This window comes from Salvia hispanica, chromosome 4, assembly GCF_029641045.1.
Source record: "Salvia hispanica isolate PSC_SH4W2 chromosome 4, Shi_PSC_v1, whole genome shotgun sequence".
NCBI lineage: Eukaryota > Viridiplantae > Streptophyta > Magnoliopsida > Lamiales > Lamiaceae > Salvia > Salvia hispanica.
The window spans coordinates 52,982,614-53,003,546 of NC_142695.1; the positions used below are offsets into that span (position 1 = coordinate 52,982,614).

At 37.2% G+C, this 20,933-nt stretch overlaps 2 protein-coding genes across 2 annotated transcripts; one reads left to right on the forward strand and one right to left on the reverse strand.

The window, feature by feature from the left end:
• Nucleotides 1-2,693: 2,693 nt before the first annotated feature.
• On the forward strand, nucleotides 2,694-6,453 carry LOC148929420 (putative beta-D-xylosidase 7). The gene is made up of 5 exons (XM_089056791.1): nucleotides 2,694-3,112; nucleotides 3,224-3,529; nucleotides 3,793-3,962; nucleotides 4,108-4,205; nucleotides 5,047-6,453. Exons 1-5 carry the CDS (start codon nucleotides 2,714-2,716, stop codon nucleotides 6,384-6,386), a joined length of 2,313 nt encoding a protein of 770 aa, XP_088912917.1. The 5' UTR covers nucleotides 2,694-2,713; the 3' UTR covers nucleotides 6,387-6,453.
• LOC148929421 (2,3-bisphosphoglycerate-dependent phosphoglycerate mutase 1-like) lies at nucleotides 6,389-9,700 on the reverse strand. Its single transcript, XM_089056792.1, has 8 exons — nucleotides 9,431-9,700; nucleotides 8,620-8,894; nucleotides 8,305-8,528; nucleotides 7,966-8,084; nucleotides 7,726-7,882; nucleotides 7,540-7,641; nucleotides 7,350-7,469; nucleotides 6,389-6,733 (listed from the first exon to the last, which is right to left on the reverse strand). Exons 2-8 carry the CDS (start codon nucleotides 8,891-8,893, stop codon nucleotides 6,686-6,688), a joined length of 1,044 nt encoding a protein of 347 aa, XP_088912918.1. The 5' UTR covers nucleotide 8,894; nucleotides 9,431-9,700; the 3' UTR covers nucleotides 6,389-6,685.
• Between the last annotated feature and the right edge of the window lie 11,233 nt (nucleotides 9,701-20,933).

The window sequence follows — 20,933 nt, forward strand, 5'->3', positions numbered from 1 at the left end:
AACATTTTTTTTTCTCTTATTTAAGGTAGATGTAGGATTTTATAGGATTTTTATTGTATTTAAACTTAATGTCTATAAATATTCTACTAATACACAAGACTTGTTTTATATAATAATACTATTAAATGTATAATGCTATAATATTTATTTAATTAAATTTTATTATTTACTACTAAATAAATAAATAAATATATATATAAATAGTATTCCAGTTCAACCAATGGTTCGACCAGTGAACCAGTAACGACATCGGTTCGCCGGCCGATCCGATTTTTAAAACATTGCTTTCATCCTTCGTCCAAACATCATAATACTCTATTATTTTTTCAGTCACTTACAAATACTCTATCTGTACTCCTTTTGTTGGAGCATTTTCTTTAATCTCGGTGTCCCAATTAAATTTTAAAAATGTGAATGTTAATTATTTTTTAATATAAAAATTAAACACCATAGAAAATATCATTCTAGAGTTTACTTTCTCCGTTCATAATTAAATGTTTCATATTTGACCGGCACGAGTTTTAAGAAATTAAATTGTTTGATTTTATGCAGTAAAGTGGATAAAAAAGTTAGTGTAATGTGAGACCTACTTTTTATATATTGGTTTTTATAATAAAATATGAGTGAAATATAGAATCCACTTACCAAATATTGTAAAAGTGAAATAAGACATTTACTGACAAACGGACAAAAAAGGAAAAATAAAAAGGAAAGAGTAATATGCATATGTAGCGATTTGTTGGAGGCAGCAATGAAAGCAATAATAAAAGATGATATTGCAATACTAATTAAGTTGTTAAAATTAGACCCACAAAATATTCCTCAGTAGACTAAAAGAATGGTGGGATATTGTTTTTAAACATATTCCTTTTCTGACGATAAGTGATGAAATATTATGTATTATATTCTATTTATGTCATATCTATCTATAATAATATAATAGATAATTTTCCCAAGTAAATAAATTCCAAGGCATATTACTTTTATATTTTGTTGGTAACTTTTGTCATGAAATGCATTCATTATCATGGGAGTACTCCAAATTGACTTTTCTAGACTATCCATTCATTATGGGTTACTCTCCTATTAAACCAATACGGTGGCGTTCGGTTGCCAAAACTAATAATCATGAGACTATCCATCTAGGATTAAGTTGTGAGATTATTTTAGTTAGAGGGGAGAGGCTATGACTAATTATCATGAGATTATCCATCTAAAATTAAGTTATAAAATTCAATCTCATGAACCAAACATGATACATATTTAATCATGAGATTTAATATTGGCAACTGAACACCTCTTTATAGATACTAACCTCACCCCTTTATAGATACTAACATCGTTGGAATTTTCATACCCGGTAAATAATGAATCATTAATTGCATAATCTATAGTCCTAGTGCAATCACATTCGACCATTTTAAATAGGACAAATTCACACAACTTTCCCATTGCATACCCACTAAATAACGAACCATTAATTGCAAAATTTATTGTCCTAGTACAATCACATTCGACCATTTTAAATAGGACAAATTCACACCACATTCCCTCAGTCTTCCAAAAATTATCTATGCTTTTCAAAGTTTAGTGTATGCAATTTTTATTCACTAGTCATTCTAAATTAATTATGATATGGTGTTACATTTCAATCCAGCAAATGAGCGAATGCTTGGAGGTGGTGGTGCCGATGGAGGCGAGCGGATTCGGAGAAACGAACTGCTGCATTGTGCAGTTTCCTACAAACTAGAGAAGCTAAGGATAGATTAACACACTCGATCTTTAATTAGTCTTGCAACCACTCATTATCCGCCAAAAATAACCTTTTTTGTCACACTAGTAATGAGACTCTTTCTGCAGTAAAAAAAGAAGTATCCACTAACATTTGTTATAACTAATAACCAACATCAAATTTAGAGTGATGTATATATAAATAGTCGTGAGGTAAATATAACCTATATTTAGAATTGACAAAAAAAGTGGTAGGAGTACTTATTTAAACACTAAATAAAATTAGACACACAAAATATTCCCCGATGTCTAAAATTGTGGAATACTCATGGACATGAACAATAAAATACAAAAGATTTCTTGATTCATTTTTAAATTTTCTTAGGATTTTATCCACTCACATGTTTCACTAAGATTTTTTTAAATTGAAAAAAATATATAAATAAAATTTTAATATATAAAATATAAATAAATAAATAAACGGAAAGAGAGGGATTCGAACCCTCTGTACGAATAACTCGTACAATGGATTAACAATCTGACGCTTTAGTATTCTTTTGTGATGGAAACTGATGAAATATTATAATAATACTCCATAAGTATATTTTTTTATATTATTTCACTCTCTTCACCTAACGTATAGATAAGATAATTTTCCGAAGCAAATAAATATATTTGACTTGTGAAGAAGATGATAATCAGTAGTGCTGATGTTATTGGTAATTTTTGTCGTGAAATGCATTCCAAATTGACTTTATTAGACGACTTTCCTATCATATAAACTATGACCAAAATCTTAATAACGCAGCCCAAATTAACTTTATGTTACCACTCTATTATCATTAAAATTCAATCGATATTATTATCATGCCCACTAAATAAAATTACAAATCATTAATTATAGAATCTATAGTCCTAGCACAATCACATTGCACCATTTAAATAGGACAAAATCACACCACTTTCCATCAATTCTCAAAAAATGAGAGCCCATAACCTCCCACTCTTCATCATTGTGATACTCCTCTACACAAATTCAGCACAATCCGACGCCACTCCCCCATTTTCATGTGATCCATCAAACCCCTCAACTAATTCGCTGCCATTCTGCAACGCTAGTTTGCCCGTTGCGGCCCGGGCCAAGGATCTCGTCTCGCGGCTCACGCTCGATGAGAAAGTCCAGCAGCTCGTCAACAACGCCCCCTCCGTCCCCCGCCTCAACGTCTCCGCCTACGAGTGGTGGTCGGAGGCGCTGCACGGCGTCTCCCGCCACGGGAAGGGGATCAGCTTCGGCGGCGCCATCAAGTCCGCCACCATGTTCCCCCAAATCATCCTCTCCGCCGCCTCCTTCGACTCCTCCCTCTGGTACCGCATTGCACAGGTACACGTTGTTTTAAGAAATGTAAAAAAGAATCATAAATAAAAAAATTAATATGACAGTCCTACTTTTATATATTAATTTTATAACTAATAAAATATGAGTGAAATGCAGGCGATTGGGAAAGAGAGCAGGGCGTTTTTCAACGGCGGGCAGGGGAAGGGGATGACGTTTTGGGCGCCGAATATAAACATCCTGAGGGACCCGAGGTGGGGGAGAGGGCAGGAGACGGCCGGGGAAGATCCGTTGGTGGCGGGAAAGTACGCGGTGGCGTACGTTAGAGGGCTGCAGGGGGATAGCTTTGAAGGAGGAGAGATAATGAGTGAGGGAAATCTGATGGCCTCGGCTTGCTGCAAGCACTACACTGCGCACGACTTGGACAATTGGAAGGGCATCGATCGCTATCGCTTCGATGCCAAAGTAAGTTACTCTCAATCTCGTATTTTATTTCATGGGCTGCCGAACATGTACACTTAGCAAGGAGGTGGCATAAGCCTACTATGTATTATTTTCGCAAAAATAACAGCCGAATAGAAACGTCTCAAAAAATTTCATTCATATAGTATATGAAAATTATTGTCCCACCAGCCTAAAGTATTTGGTTTTTATTCATATTATTGTCTCAAAATTTAGAATGTATTGTAAGTATCAAAATAAATTTGTGTGTCCACCTTTGATTGTAGGTGACGAAGCAGGATATGGCGGATTCGTTCCAACCGCCCTTCAAGGCGTGCGTGGAGCAGGGCAAGGCAAGCGGCATAATGTGCGCGTATAATCGCGTGAATGGCATTCCTAGCTGCGCTGATCGAAATCTTTTAACCGCAACAGCTCGCCAACAATGGGGATTTGAAGGGTAAATTCGAATTCTCTAAGCCCCAACCGAGCCTATTTTTTCAAATGTTCACTTTCATAAATTCTTACAAATTTTACATAAATTATTATGTAAAATCATCTATCAATGATCTGAATCACCTAACAAAATATATATTCTCGATAAGGTACATTGCATCGGATTGCGATGCCGTTGCTATAATTTATGACCCCCAAGGCTATGCCAAAGAACCAGAAGATGCAGTCGCAGCCGTGCTTAAAGCTGGTATATATCTTGTCCTTTTTCTCCAATATATTGTTGTCTTACACTCCTATTTTGATACTCCACTATGTATTCCGTGACAAATAATTGTTTTAGCTCCACGTGGTTAGAAATTTATTTTCTTGCCTATGCATATGTCAACGTGTAGGATTTGGATTAGTACTATGTTAGTAACTTATACTCCCTCCGTCCATCATTAAGAGTCTCATTCATGGGCGGCACGTGTTTTAAGAAATGTTAAGAAAAGTGGGTGGAAAAAAGTTAGTGGAATAGGAGTCCCATTTGTATATATTAGTTTTAAATGAAATGTGAGTGGAATAAGTTAGTTGAAGGTGGAACACTATTACCATTTATGGTAAAAGTGAACCGGAACTCTTATTCGAGGACGGACTAAAATGAAAAAACAGGACTTCTATTCGTGGACGGAGGGAGTATGTCCTTACGTTTAGCTTATTTCATTAAAATCGAATAGAAACTATCAACCAATTTCATTTTTAATAACTAGAAATTGGATTTCATTTTACTAATAATTCATTTTCCATCAACTTCATTTTTGTTAATTGGTGGTGGTGCCACTTAAGTTGCTTCCTTTTTCTTATAAAGGTCTCTCATATATATTTGTCTTTTTGGTACCTTGAATTTGTTTTGACTAGATATTACTATTTTGTATTACATGTGCATGATACTTATTTTTATAATTATCATATTAAAAATGTTATACTGTGTTATTTAGTCTCAACTAATTAAAAATTAAATTATTTTAGTGTGCATAAAACATGTTTTGTTTTGATTGGGAGTACATAACAGTAATAAGTATAACAAATTTTTGACAAGAAATTCCCAGGTATGGATGTGAACTGTGGCAGCTATTTGTTAAAATACACAAAATCAGCTGTGGAAAAGAAGAAAGTATCAGAGTCAGACATAGACAGAGCTCTTCTCAACCTCTTCTCCATCCGAATGAGGCTCGGCCACTTCAACGGCGATCCGAGAAAGCTCCAATACGGCTCCATCAACGCCACCTCCGTCTGCAGCAACGACCACCAAGACCTCGCCCTCGAGGCAGCACGCTCCGGCATCGTCCTCCTCAAAAACGAAGCCGCCCTCCTCCCTTTCTCCAAGACCTCCACCAAGTCCCTCGCCCTCATCGGCCCCAACTCCAACTCCTCCGCCATCTTCACTGGAAACTACGAAGGCTATCCGTGCAAAACCGTCTCAATCCTCCAAGCACTCGACAATCTCTACAACATTCCCACCAAATTTGATCAAGGCTGTGAGTTTTCCAACTGCACCTCAGTTTCAACTGATGCAGCAGTGGCCATTGCGAAGGAGGCGGATCGCGTTGTCCTAGTTATGGGGCTGGATCAGTCGTTGGAGAGGGAGAAGCTCGATAGGGTCGAGCTCGGGCTGCCTGGGCATCAAGAGGATCTGATCACAGCTGTTGCAGAAGCTGCTGTGAAGCCGGTTGTGCTGGTGCTGTTATGTGGAGGCCCTGTTGATGTCTCCTTCGCTAAGCGAAACCCCAAAATCGGGAGCATTTTGTGGGCCGGGTATCCAGGTGAGGCCGGAGGGATTGCAGTGGCTCAGACTCTGTTTGGAGACAACAATCCAGGTGGGAAACTACCGGTTACTTGGTATCCGAAAGAGTTCAGCAAGGTGGCGATGACGGATATGAGGATGAGGCCTGATCCGTCTCAAGGCTATCCGGGGCGAACCTACAGATTCTACACTGGTCCGACAGTGTACGAATTCGGCTATGGACTCAGCTACACAAACTACACTTACAAGCTAATCTCAGTCAGCCGTGGCAGCCTCTTTCTGAACAGTTCATCGGCCGTGAAGAAATCTGGTTCGATATCTGTGTCTGAACTGGGGAGCGAGGGCTGCGAGAGCATCAAGTTTTCAGCTCAAGTGAGAGTCACCAACCATGGTTCGATGGCTGGTAAGCATCCAGTGTTGTTGTTTGTTAGAAGCAACAACCCCGGAAGTGGTGGTACAAGGAGACAGTTGGTTGAGTTCGAGACTGTGGCATTGAGTCAGGGAGAGACTAAAGATATTGGATTTGATATCAATCCATGTGAGAGTTTTAGCCATGCGGACGAAGATGGAGCCCTGGTTATCGATGAGGGCACCCTCTACATAGGCGTGGGGGGCGATGAACGCGCTATTAATGTTGTAATCTAATGTAAGACACATCAAACGTTTCATTTATTGGAGTTCCAATACCAATATACAAAAAAATAAGATCTAATACACAAGTTCTGCAACAGTGCAAAACTAAATGGTATAACACTCTTCAGAGTGCCCTTTTTTATAAGTTTTTGTAGGTTCAGATACAACAATCAATCGAGTGAATACGACACTAAAGCTGGTTGAAGGAAGAAACAGACGGCATGCACGGTTGCCTGTGCATCTTCCAGGATTCTGATTTCTTAACTAAGAAATTTATTGCAGAAAACAATATACTCGAAGTCATAGCTCCATCAGGATTGGAACTTTTCATCTAACTTCTGCCTGTATTGAGCCAAACTCTGCATTACAGTGCCAAAAGGAAGAAGAGTGAACTTTTATTATTGATGACCTCATACAAGTAATAAGTTAAGAAAAAAGCAAAAAAATATGGAAATTTCACACATAATCCTTTATTATTATATAAGGCAAGTATGAATTATGAAGTCCATAATTTTAGGCCCCCACTGATCATATGATGCATTAGTACAACTTAGATAGCAACAAAATCATGTCTGGTTTGACATAGGATAGATGAAAGCATCCAAATCTAGTTGGAGATATGAATGAAATGACTTTGATCCACTTCATTTCAGTGGTAGGAAATCAAAAGAGTATATAAAGCTTTTCTTAGCCAAAAAGCAGAGTGATAAGCACATTTTTTCTTTTTTATTGATATCCTTCTTCAACAAAATCAGTATTTTGTAAGTAACGCAGTCAGTATGTTTAATAGATTCCACCCGAACAACCAGTACCCCATCGCATATTTTTTTGGTTAATAAGTACTGCAGTTAGTATGTTCATCTCACCAAAAAGAATCAATGTAATTGTGTAGAGAAAGTGACAGCATTTCAACAATCATTTGCATGATCACAAACAAAGATCTCGTTAAGAATGGCGGAGAAAAAAGTCACATACCTTAGTGTAAGCATAAACACTAGTTTCAGTTGGTGCCACGGGGCTACCCCTGCGAATAAATCTACCCTCTTTAAAAATGTAAAGCATCGGTATCCCAGTTGATAACTCCAAGCTGATGACCTGATAAGAGAAACATAGAGTTTTTATAGTTGCACGTAACTAAACCAAATTCCCTCGATCTCATTCCCACCTCTTGAGAAGTCAGCTTGTCCAGATACATGATAATGGACCTAAGTGAGTTTCCATGGGCCGCAATCATCACGTTCTTCCCAGACAAAAGCTGAGGCTGAATCTGTTCGACCAAATAGTTATTAATACAGCACCTTAAATAAGCATTAGACGAGTATATACAGAGATTTTGAAAAAGTTTTCATACAAATTCAGTGAAGTATGCCACAGCTCTCTCAGCACACATTTCCAGACTCTCGCCGTTTGGAGGAGGTGTGTCGTAACTGCGTCGCCACACATGGACTTGTTCGGTCCCATATCTATCAGCCGTTTCTTGCTTATTCAGGCCCTGTAGTTCTCCATACCTACATATAGAGTAACTCACGGGTCAGGTGTCATGTAATGCAACCAACACAACGGCAGCATTGAAGTTGGATAAGTGACTTACATTCTCTCGTTTAGCTGCCAAGCAGTTACAACTGGGATGCATTGTTTCTTAGTATCTTCGCTAAAGATTTGGCTCCATGCTCTTGCTTGCTCATTCTCATCGTGCAAAATGATTGGAACCTGCATACAGAAAAGTGTTTGTAGTCAAGATCTTTGTATATTACGACACATCAGAGCATGAAACTTTTGCTTAACCAATGCACAAACGAACCACAAACACCATCTCCAAAATATCAAAGAAGATAATGAAGGCAATATCTGTTGTATCGTCAACTGCAATTCAGATTAACAGATATACCATATTTATTGAAGAAAGGACTTCATTAATTTGAAGGAATACCTTCTTGCGACGATGTTCGGTCATTGCAAGCATAGCAGTCATTTGTGCACGAATTAACGAAGAAGTATAGATCATGTCGACTGGTATGTTGCTGATTCTTTTACCAGCTTCTATAGCTTCTTCCACCCCCTTCGTGGTGAGTGGCACATCAACACAACCGGTGAACAGGTTCTTCTCATTCCACATAGACTCACCATGCCTGATCAGAATCAGTGCAGCTTCACCTGAACAACAAAACATTAGAAATAATATCACGAAGAACAAAAAAAGGTTGTCATATTTCCCATTGGTGAGCCAACTTGAAGAACGCATTACTTGATTTCTTCTTGGAGTCGCTTGGGGTGCCACTTGATGGGGACAAAACCGGGTCAGGGACTGTTGTGGAGTGTGAGGCCGACGCCTGAGTCACAGCGACTTGTCTCCTCCTAGAGGAATAAGTTTCTCTTCTTGTCAGAGTAATATCTAGCTTGACGCCTTTTGAAATTGACCTAAATGAAGCGATTCCATTATCCCGATCGTGGCAAGAGTTACTAAAGTAACCGCGAGACTGAAGAGTCACAACTGTTTGGTGAAATGCTGCGGAGGCCATTCTGGATGGAACAAAACGTAACGAGCTTAGACGATGTTTACTGAACTAAAACGATCATATTATACTAGATGACAATTATCATCGGGTGAAAGTAAACACAAAAATTTCTCGCATTTCACCAAAATGAGTTCCTGCAAATCATAATCTTCTGAATAGAAACATAACCTAGTCCAGTCAACCATCCCACAAACTTAAGAGAGTTTTCATTTTCTCAAACAAGTAATCAAGAACATCAAAATTGAAACTGAACATCACTAAATCAGCAATCACAACCTAATCATAGTTGAAGATTATCAAAAATAAGAAATCAAATGAAAAAACATCACAACCTAATTATACCAACAACTAAAATCTAGATCCACCAACAGATTCTTTTATCTAAAATCCTAAAACTGGAACTAAAGATTGACCAAATATAAATAACAGAAACAAAAGTGAAATCGAAAGCTTAACCTTAAAAAGACAGGGGACAACAAAAATCAAGAGAACAATCAGGCAAATGCAAGAAAAGATGAGAGAAACAGATAAAGATCTCACCTTTATGTATCAAGAATCAAAAGGGGTGTTCGATGGAACCGAGGAAATAGTGAATTTCAAGAAAGTTGACGGCGGAAAAATGGTGGTTGCATGCGAATTGAGGAAATGAGTGAAAGATGAAGAAGTATTGATGTGAGTTATAATTGAACGTACAAATTGAAGGGTTGGTGGTGAGGGAAGGAAGGGGCAAATTCAACAATTGGGAAAAATGGCCTCTCTCTTATTTGTAATTGTATTTGAATGAAGCTGGCGATTTGGTGCGGCAAATGGACACAAAAAAGGGGCGTGTGGCGTCTGATTTTGACTCTTAACTATTTGTTGGGTGTGTTTTTGTGTGAGAAAATAATTTGAGTATTAAATATGGCAGAATAAAATTCTCAATTAAGACATCATTAAAGTAATTTAAAATTACAGTATCATATTGAATGCTACATATTGAGAGAAAGAATAAGTGCTTCGAATATGCTATTCGTTCGGTAATAGATTCCGACACCTTCGTTTGGTAAGGAAAATTATTTGCAAAGATTTTCTAACATTTGACAACCTTCAAAGTACTCCCTCCGTCCCACAGAAGACGTCACACTTTCCATTTTAATTTATCTCACAAAAGATGTCACATATCTCTTTTTGGAAAAAGTTCTCTCTAATATAAAAATTATATTTTCTCTCTCCATTTAACACACAAAACAAAACCTCCTAAAATCCCGTGCCATCCCACAAGTGTGACATCTTTTGTGAGATGAAGGGAGTAAGATATAAGAGCATCCACAATGACGGCTAGCCGATTCGCGTCGCTAGCCGGTCGGCTAGCCGAACCATTGCGATCGGTCAGCCGAAAATCGGCGAAAAAATCGGCGTGGGCTAGCCGATTTGATGGCGCTGGCCGCCATTGTGGCGTGTCGATCGGCCAGCAATCGGCTAGCGCTATTTTTTAATTTTTTTAAAATTTTTGAAAAACTATATAAACGCGATTTTCTCTCTCACTAAATTTCTGTACAAGAGCGACATCTAGCGATGGACAACAACAACTAGGTCCAATACAAAATTAAGACCTAAAACAGAAACCCTCGTTCGCTAGCGGCAAACTATAACGGATTCAAGGCATACTAACATTTTTTAATGTATTTTTTTAATAAATTAGTGAGGAGTAGAGTGGGGCGGTGGCTCGTGTGTGGAAGCCCGGATTTTTTTTTATTATATAATTTTTTTGATTTTTAGTTAATGTACTTTTTTTATTTAAATAAAATTAACGAATTTTTCCCGTATATGTGTCGTAAATTTAATTCCGTATTTTGTGTTTAATTCCGTAAATGTAGTTGTTTTTGAATTATTTCTATTGTGGCTTGCCTAAGGCTAGCCCATTTGAGTTAAATGCTGATGTGGCAGGTGGATTTTTAGTGTTGCTGATGTGGCAGAGAGAGAGTGGCTGGCCTATTGCTATTATGGATGCTCTAATAATGTCTTTGCTATAATAGAATTTAATATATAATTCTACATTATTTGTATTTAGTTTGAAGTTGACCATATTTTGTGTGTGGTATTTCTTACTCTACGGCTATTATAAAACCAAATGTGATTTTTTTTTAATTGGAAAAATAAATTTAGACTTCAAAATATAACTTTATACTATTGACAAATGGTTTGATCGTGTTACAAAATGATGGTTGGGGAAGGGAGCCAACCAATGTTTGAATATAATGACTGTGATTAGTGGAGTGTTAGTTTGCCAATTTCGAAGAGGGAGGCTGATTATAATTTTATGGAGATAGATATACTTTTAGATGTGGATTTCTAATTATATTCGATTTGTATAATTTTAGAGACTGATTATGATTTTTATTGATTTATAAAATACTAGTACTACTTTCATAAAAAGAAATGGATAAAGTAATAAGTAACGGACAAAGTAATAAGTAACACTTTTTTAACACGCAATCAGTAAATTAAGAGAGAGAAGTAAATTAAGAGAGAGAAGTAGAAATGTGTGGTGAAAGTAGTATTAGTAATTGTCAAATACATATTATTATAATATATGGTACTATGTTTCAAAATATTGTTTAAAAATTTTTATATTTAAAATTAGTCTAATTTTAATGGACGAGCTAAAATGGTAATATATTTTTTGTGGACGGAGGTAGTATAAAATATAAATATAATTATGAATAGGGTTTGAAAGCTTTTTAAGATATAGAAATATCATTTTTTGTAACGGGACTTAGTTAGTAATTCTACATTATTTTATAGGAGTAGTATTTTGTTAATTCTGAATTTACCATATTTTGTGTATAATATTTCTTACCCTATGGATATTTAGATTAAAATTTATTGTACAATTTTTTACTTGTAATTGGAAAAAAGATAGTAGTATAGAATAATTTTCATCAGTTCAATAAATCATGTATATATTTCATTGTTGTTGTTAATTAATTTATAAAATATAAACATAATTATGAAAGGTAGAAATAGGTCTAGTGATTAATCTCCATACTTCAATTTTAAAATAAATAATGTACAAAGCTAGCTACCTAACAAAATGCATGCATCTATTTTTCGGAAAAAATAAAAGCTATCTACCTAACAAAAAACTTGGTTTAGAAGATCTCCTAGACACACCACCTAACTCTATTGATGTGGTTTTAGGTTACAATGTGATTATACAAATTCCATCCATAATTCCAAGTTTCCAACTGCCCACTTACGCAATAGATTTTACTAACACAGCCGGTTGCCTTAGACTTGGACTAGATCCCAACTTCTAATATTTTTTTCATGTTCTACACGTGCAAAATAACCAAAACTTCATATTCAACCAATGAATTGTAATTTCTGATTAGTAGGTATAACTTAATGCTTGTACATAGAGTATTAGTCATTGAACTATTACACAACTTTTGAGTTTAGATTTATTTATTTATGAAAAATGATTTCCCCAATTAATTTTGTACTTACCCAAAATATTTTTATGTGTAGAAAGAAACAAGATATGATTATTATGAATTGTGTTTTAATATAGAGATAACAACATTTTTTAACTTAAATGTTGTTATAATTTCCTTTGTGGTCTCTATTTTTTAAAATTGGCATCGTACCTGTATGAACTTTGATATAATCAATGAAAGGAGACAGAGGTTTAATATGGGGATTAACTGCTCATGCACAATATTTGGAGTGGAGGTAGGGTTTTATGATAAATACGATGTGTAAATAATGTGAGCTTCTAAAAATAATATACTTATGAAAAAGTAAAACATGAAACTTAGGCCATCCGCAACGCTATCTCTTATCCGTCCCTTAACCGTCTCATCTCTTCACTATTTATGGGTCCTACTGTACTTTTCAGCTCATCTCTTAACTAAGAGACAGCACCTGCAACCCTCCATCTCTAAACCATCTCTTAACTATTCATTCAATTTCATTTTTTATTTTTAATTCCAACAAATTCAATTAATAAAAAACACACTTCATTATAAATAAAATAAAATTACAATTTAAAATACCTAAAAAAATAAAAAAGACATAATTAAAAAACTAGAAATTACAAATTGCACACTTAAACTCAAATAAAAAAAAATGGAGGCAAAGAAGCAGAAGAAGGAGTTCTCTAGTGACGATCATCTAATGGTTGCCAAATTTTGCCCAAATGTGCTCCATTAGATCCTCCTGGAGTTGGGCGTGGGCGGTAGAATCACGTGTCCTTGCCCGAATAGACAACCGCTCTTGCAAAGACGGATGCACTCCCGTTTGAGGCGGACTACTTGCGGTTGAGCTTCCCGGGGTTTCAGGGTCGAACCAATTTCCCGCCTCAGGTCCTTCGTCGGCGACAATCATGTTGTGCAAGATTATGCACGTATACATGATGTCGACCATATTCTCCATAAACCACTGTCGAGCCGGGGCTTTGATAATGTTCCATCGAGCTTGGAGAACCCCGAACGCTCTCTCCACATCCTTGCGAGCAGACTCTTGCTTCTGCGCAAAAAGAGACTGTTTTTCGTCCGTAGGCCTGTTGAACGTCTTCACGAAGGTTGGCCACTTCGGATAGATGCCGTCGGCAAGATAGTACCCCATTTTATACTGGCGATTGTTAGCGACGAAGTTGATGGCCGGCGCTTTAGCATTCAGAACTTCAGCGAAGAGGTCGGAGTTGTTGAGCACGTTGATGTCGTTGTTCGAGCCGGGGACCCCGAAATACGCATGCCAAATCCATAGCCGGTAGTCGGCGACGGCCTCGAGTATAACGGTGGGGTGGGTGCCTTTGTGGCCGCTCGTGTATGACCCCTTCAACGCCACAGGGCAATTCTTCCATTGCCAATGCATGCAATCGACACTCCCGAGCATCCCGGGGAATCCGTACACTTGTTCGTGAAGACGGGGCATAAACTGACAATCTGCGGTGGTTGGCTTCTTCAGAAATTCGGCAGTGAAGGCTGCCCGGACGCCTTTGCAGAAGTTCAACAAACAAAGTCGCCCAGTGGATTCTCCGACGTGCAGGTATTCGTCGAACGCATCCGCCGTTTGTCCAGTAGCAAGCTGACGGATCGCCGCAGTACATTTCTGGAGCGTCGTGTGGCTAGGACGGCCAACAGCGTCGAACCCTTCTCTGAAGAACTCTTCCCGTGCCGCCAATGTATTCGCGATATGCAAAAATAGCGGGCGTGACATACGGAAACGGCGACGGAAGTAGATATCTCCCCACACCGGGTTCGGACTGAAGTAATCACGTTCCAACCTTGCGGCGGCTTCCTCCTGGTTACGGTGGATGTATGTCCGGCGTCGCCTAGGAGGCGCGGCAGCTTCCTCCTCCCTACGTCGATCTGCTTCTAGCGATTCTTCCATTATTCGACGCATTTGCTCAAATGGATCCATAATTGATTAAATTTGGGAGAAGAAAAATTAAAGGAATGATTTTATAGAAGTGATTGGAGAGGAAAGAAAGAGAGATGAGAGAATAGATGTGTGTTTGTGTGTAAAATGGAGAATGGAGAAGAGTATATATAGAATATATATAAAAATAAATAAATAAATAAAAATATGACCGTTCAACGGTAATATTACCGTTTTTTATTTTAATTTTTTTTTTTTTTTGAAAAATCTGATTTAAAAAAAAATTGAATTATGACGTCATAAATCCGACGCCCACTCGCGGGTCGGCGAGTGGGCGTCACGCCAGCAGCCCGCGCGCGCCACGTGGCGCCGGGCGCGTGTCTCGCGAGCTCGAGGCTTGCCTCGCCGGGACGCGTCGGGCGTCGAGACGAGACGGGAGCCGCAACGCTGTCTCGATGCCGTCTCGTCTCGTCGAGACGAGACCGAGTCCGCAACGAGGCAGCGTTGCGGATGCTCTTATATTTATGTCCCATTTTATTAAATCTAAACTTAAATAATGTTCAAAGTTCATTTGCTGACACTGTACAAATATCATTGTTTATGTTCTTTATTCCATATAGAAGTGTATAACAAAACAAAGAAACACTATTCTCTCATAACTAAATTGAGGTTTTTTTATAATTATTTATATTATAAATGTAATTAATGATTGTCGAAATAAATATCAAACATGAAGAAATAATAGACAATAATCGTACATAGGTCTAACCCACCGGTTCAGCCCATCGGGTTTCGGGTCTAACCCCCCTCTCGGGTTGAAGACTAACTGGGTGGAGGCTAATCAGGTTATACTTTTATCGGATTGAAAATTTCCAACCTTAACCCTCTAAATTTAACTGGCTCTTCGGGTCAATAGATGGGTTGCAGGTTGCACTGACATCCCTACTATCGTTGATGCTACCCTATGCACTAAATACAAGGGAATATCTATTCATCATGATATGTTGCATCATAGTAAAATAAAAAATTGAAAAGTGTTTCGTTTCTACCTCATATGATCAATCTTTTTTATTGTATTCCCCATGTCCCATTAAAAATGAAACGTTTTCCTTTTTTGATTGTCCCATTAAAAATGAAACATTTCCTAAAATGGAAACAACTATATCTCTACTTTTTCATCTTTCTTACTTTACTCTCTCTTCATTAACTCACAAAACAACACTACATAAAATCCCGTGCCAATTTTCAAATGTTTCATTTTAAGTGGGACGGAGGGAGTACTTTATAGTTCTATCAACACCTTTGCAATATTTTGGTATAGTAAGTTGGTTTTATTTTCAGGTGCCCCAACTTAAGACATTTGTCTTTGAAACGAAGTGGCGTGCCTAATACTCCCTCCGTCCCTGAAAATTTGTCACCTATTTCCTTTTTCGTCCATCCCTAAAAATTTGTCACCTTTCATTTTTACTATTTTTGTAATGGACCCCATATTCCACTAACTCATTCTCAATCACATTTTATTTTAAAACTAATATATAATAGTAGGACTCACATGCCACTAACTTTTTCAACTCACCTTCTATTACATTTCTTAAAACTCATGCCGGATCAAATGGTGACGAATTTTGGAGACGAAGGGAGTATAATTTTGCATTGGATTTCCTCCTCTTGTGTGACATAGACATAGATTCTTGTTGTAAGCTTTTAAATGGTGTCATAGATTTAGCAGCAATGTCATGGATTGGCTTGGACTGTCCACACATCACTAGGACATTTAGAAACAATGTCTTTGTTCAAATTTTCACATCTTTGATGCTTCATACTGCCCTAGCATTTCTCTTCAAGTAAATTATTTGTTTTTGGCCAAAATCATATAGCATATTTCAATATACGTATGCTAATATGTGATTCTTTATTATAGACTATTCTCAAGTTCATAGCGGGAATGATATAATATCTGCTTCAATGGATGTTCTAACAAAATCCTTAAACCCAGATATAGTTTTCTCTGGCATTCTGAATATCCTCTCACTCTGAAATTTTGGCTTCCTACCTGAGGGAGTTCGCGTTATCGACATAATGCTCACGGTCCTCTATTTCGATTGCCTGATTTATACCGTTGCTCTCGATTTGGCAAAAGCGAAATACATAGAAATGAATGGTTAACTTTGATCTAGTGTAAATTTATTGATTTTTTAACTGAATAATAGGTATGTTGGTGAATACCTTAGAGTTAGGATATAGTAAGAAGTGGTGAATAGATTTGACATTTTTCTTGTTTCATGGAAAACTTTTACACCTACTTATCATTAACTTGGAGTGTAAATTTCATGCTAAAGAAATATTTATCCCGAAAAAGCTCATTGTCTATCAGTTGCTACTTTTCAATTATTTAATTAGTTACATATGGTACTTGTATTGGTTTTTATTTACCAATTTCAAGCCCTTGAGCTTGATAATTGCATTTTCTTGACATTAATAATTTTGGAGCTTTATTGAATATTTTTGGGTCTCACTACTTCAATTTTATTTTTAACAATCAATTTAATTTAAATTAAATATTATATTAAAATTATAAATTTACATTTTTATTGATAAAATCAAAATTATATAATGGAATCCTAAAACTACAATTAATTATAACTTGAATATCGACTCACTCTGAAATTTGGGAGTGGAGAAATTTTAAAACAGACAAAACGATGCTGACTCGCAAGTAGCGTTGGCAAATCATCCGGTTTGGGTCGTTATCAGGTTGACTCGATAACGACCTAACCCAATAAGGCGATTCGGCAAGGGGGCGTTCTGGCGAGGAGGGGAGGGGCGTTGCCGTGCGGGTTGGACCGCGGTAGAGCTGGAAGTAGTGGTGTTGACGAAAGGGTAGGGTCTCTGCTGTTGGGGGGAAGTTGGTGCCGTGAGAGGTCCGTCGGGGCCCGGAGGAGGACCGGAGCTTTCAGAGGTGGTCACGCAGTGCTTGATAATGTCGGCGGTGACGCGTGCCACCTTCTACATCCACGACCAACTTTCTAACATGTCCTTGGCATCCGTCTGTTTTTTCGTATACGTTTGCTCGACTAAATGTAAAAACCTATAGAAGAAAGTAGGAGCAAAATTCTCCATGAAATCCAAACAAGCTTTCCCAAACTCGAGTGAAAAGATCTTTTTAAGAATGAGGAGAAAAAGACCTGCTGCAACAACACCTCTATAACCTAGTAGATGGGAGTTTTTATCCCTTTCAGAGGAGGGGATGACGGATACCTTTTTCTCTTGTTTTCCCTCATTGTCTTTGGCCTCAGATAACCAGATCTTTATAACAATGAGGCAGAAAAATACTATTGCAAGAAAGCCATAGAATGAAAATGGGAGCATTTCCTTTCAGATGAGATGTCGGATACCTTTCGCTCCAATTTTGACTGATTGTTTGCGGCCTTAGCATCTGCGTCAAACAACTGAAGGCCCAGTGTAGACAGCTCTAGCAACCCTTCTCTGGCCGCCACCGTCACTTTGTCTAGGACCTGGACGAGATACGAAGCTAGTCCGCCACTCTCCGCATCCCGTCAGTGATTTCTGGCGATACGACTCTGGATGAGTATCTTCCCCACCGTAGCAATCTTGCTCAGAAGTTGCAACCTCTCCTCCATAGTTTATGAATTGGAGGTTAAAAAATGAAAAAATCAAAAAGGGAAAAATAATAGTAATATTTGGGAGTGGAGAAATTTTAAAACGGAAAAAAACGATGTTGACTCGCAAGTAGCGTTGGCAAATAATCCGGTTTGGGTCGTTATCAGGTTGACTCGATAACGACCCAACCCAATAAGGTTATACCAGAACCCGGCATGCCAAGGAAACTGTCGACCCAATCACGAATCTGATCTGCTACCTTCAAACCCGAATATGACATGTACCTGACACAAATCCGGCAACGATACGGTATAATATGGGTTGACACTATCCGATAACGACCCAAACCTGTTATTATATGATTAAAACATGATATTACAATTTTTAAAATAAAATCTGTTTTACACTATTTAAACCTGATTTCAAGAAATAAAAAAAATTAAAATAAAGCATAATTTGTTTAAAAAATAATAAAAATAATAATATTATGGGTTATTTGTATCCAACCTGCGTCCAAACTGAACCTAACCAGAAATTATTGGGTTCTTAACAAATCAACCTGATAAGGACATAAACCAAAAAATATTTGACTCAAACTCATTAATTTCGTATGAATTCCTATCAAAAAAATTATTGTGTCGTGTAAAAAATTGTTAGGCCTATTTGCGATGGGTCACCTACAACGGTGACCCTTAACTATCCCATCCCTCCCAATGGGAAGGATTTGGGCTGGTTATGGACAGCGTTGTAATTCCTCTGAATATGATGATGCAGATAAAGAATTTTAATTGTTATAGCAAGCTCTTTCAATGCACGAACAGTGACCAATTTGATTGAATGAATGCGTGATTAGATTTAAAAAAATAAGTGAACACATAAAAAAATCATTTTTGTTGGTCTAACTTCATTTCGTATACTTAAGTTTTAAGTTAATTGTTAATTGAATCTTAAATTTCTGATCTTGTGGTAAATAAAATTTAAAATTAACTTAATTTTTTTTGGTGAATTAAAATTGAAAAAATAGATAATAATTTACTTAAGATAATTATTTACTACATTTATTTATTAATAAACAAATCTATATATAGTTGAATCTGGAACGGTAGTAGCTTTTGTTTGGACTAGGGAATTCATAATGGGCTGTTGATTGGGCCGCCTTTATTTGGGTCCAAAAATAATATCGTATTTTCCTGATTAATAAATTTGTTAGTTCGACGACAATATTACAATAATTTAATTAAAACTATAATAACACTTCATTACACAACAATTATTCTTCCCTAGCATGCCATAAGAAAATTCCAAAAATAAGTTTGAAAAATTTAGCTTAACTAGTTATTAAAAAAGCAAAACAATTATTTACTACACATATAAAATATAATGTAGCATTAATTAGAGAAAGAAACTATGGATACAAATGAATACTCAGAGACAAAACACAACACAACTCTAGGAAGGGACATAATTGGGGAAGGGATGATGAGCCCCATTAAAACTAGGAAGAGGGACGCTAGCAGAGCCCGAGAGAAGCGGAGGCGCGTCCGCGTGTGCGCAATGAACGTGGACGTCAAAGTCGCATTCCGAGCAGCAGTAGCAGAAGCCGCTCCCAACGAGGTTGCAAGAGTTGCAGAAGAATTGGGTGGAAGGGTAGGTGGGATAGGAGACCAAGGTGAGGGGGTGGTGGGGGTGGGCCGGGTGCGTGAGGGACCGGCTTGCGCGGAAGCAGTGTTCGTGCAAGAAGTAGTTGCACTTCCAGCAGGCGAAGACGTTGCCAGAGCCCGGGGATCTGCAGCCGGAGCAGTGGATCTCGGACCCTGGCGACGTCTGGTGGAAGACCAGGCCGTGGATGTGGCTGAAATGCTTCAATTCCATTCCTTTACTTGGTTGATGTGTGTTTGATTAAGTGATGAGGTTGTTGTATATATTGATCAGTTTGTCAAACATGTTAGGTTTTAGTATGTTAAATGCTAGTTGTGAGATTCTTGACAGCTAGGGAGGGGAGTTGAATTTGTCAAATCTCTTATCATTGACTTTGTGATTTGAGTTGTTTGTATATCAAATGCTTATCTTCTTAATTCTTATTTCAATGCTCCTGGTAAAGTCGAAAGTACGACAGATGTGTCTTGCTCCATCCGTCCTAAGAAAGATAAGTTATATTTTTTGTGTTAAAAGGAGAAAATAAATTAGAGATAAATATGTTTTCATTTTTATCAGTGGATCATCCTTGTTGGACAAAACAAAAAAGAAATGAGACGGAGGAAATAGTTGACTTTAAATGAACTAAAATACTACTCAAATACATTCTCTTAAAAACAGTAGTATAAACTTTTAAATAGACACTAATGCATTAAGTAAAAAAAATAACTTTGACCGAACAAAAAGTCAAAAATATCTTACTCCATAGACCATAGATATCTTCATCGTCCTTTAAAAATAAAAATTATTTTTATTTTAGTCCGTCATTTCTAAATAGAATTTTTCTAAATTTTCTATTTTAGGAAGTTGACCTCAAAATCCACGCACATTAGTTCTACTATTTTTTCTTTCTCTTATTTTATCATTTTTTCTAAGTCTTTCTTATCTTATTAATTGTGCATTAAAAGTCGTGTAGTTTCAAATATTTCTCAAAGACGGGATAGTGTTGATTTCTGGTTGGCCATTTCACGGCGTCGCGGCAGCCGACGTCAATCTTCCTCTATTTTTATTTTGTAATCTATTTTGAGATAGTTATGATTGGGGAGATTATTGGTTTTGGTGTGTTAGGCCCTTTAGGAATGTAAATATACGGGCCAGTCCGTTTGGACCAAATGCGGTTCTTGGGCCAGGCTCCGCCATTGGGCTTTTTATTATATAATTTTATTTAGATCATTAATAGTAGTACTAAAATTTAAAGCATAACCTCGCTTATTTATTTGATTGATGGTTCACGAACATATACCACCTCTCTTTTTCACATTGTATTTAATTATAGTACAGCTCCATAAAACAAGTTTGAATTCGGCCAATTTCCTTTTTCACTAACCTCTCAATTTTATTTTAAATCACAGACGTTTTGATC

What these genes read in the sequence shown, in the direction of transcription:
- LOC148929420 (XM_089056791.1), top strand. Translation starts at nt 2,714, where the DNA reads ATGAGAGCCCATAACCTCCCACTCTTCATCATTGTGATACTCCTCTAC. An exon ending in TCTGGTACCGCATTGCACAG is followed by an intron (nt 3,113 to 3,223) that starts GTACACGTTGTT and finishes AGTGAAATGCAG; the next exon opens with GCGATTGGGAAAGAGAGCAG. An exon ending in CAACAATGGGGATTTGAAGG is followed by an intron (nt 3,963 to 4,107) that starts GTAAATTCGAAT and finishes ATTCTCGATAAG; the next exon opens with GTACATTGCATCGGATTGCG.
- LOC148929421 (XM_089056792.1), bottom strand. Translation starts at nt 8,893, where the DNA reads ATGGCCTCCGCAGCATTTCACCAAACAGTTGTGACTCTTCAGTCTCGC. An exon ending in TGGCATACTTCACTGAATTT is followed by an intron (nt 7,642 to 7,725) that starts GTATGAAAACTT and finishes TTGGTCGAACAG; the next exon opens with ATTCAGCCTCAGCTTTTGTC. An exon ending in GTGTTTATGCTTACACTAAG is followed by an intron (nt 6,734 to 7,349) that starts GTATGTGACTTT and finishes ACTGTAATGCAG; the next exon opens with AGTTTGGCTCAATACAGGCA.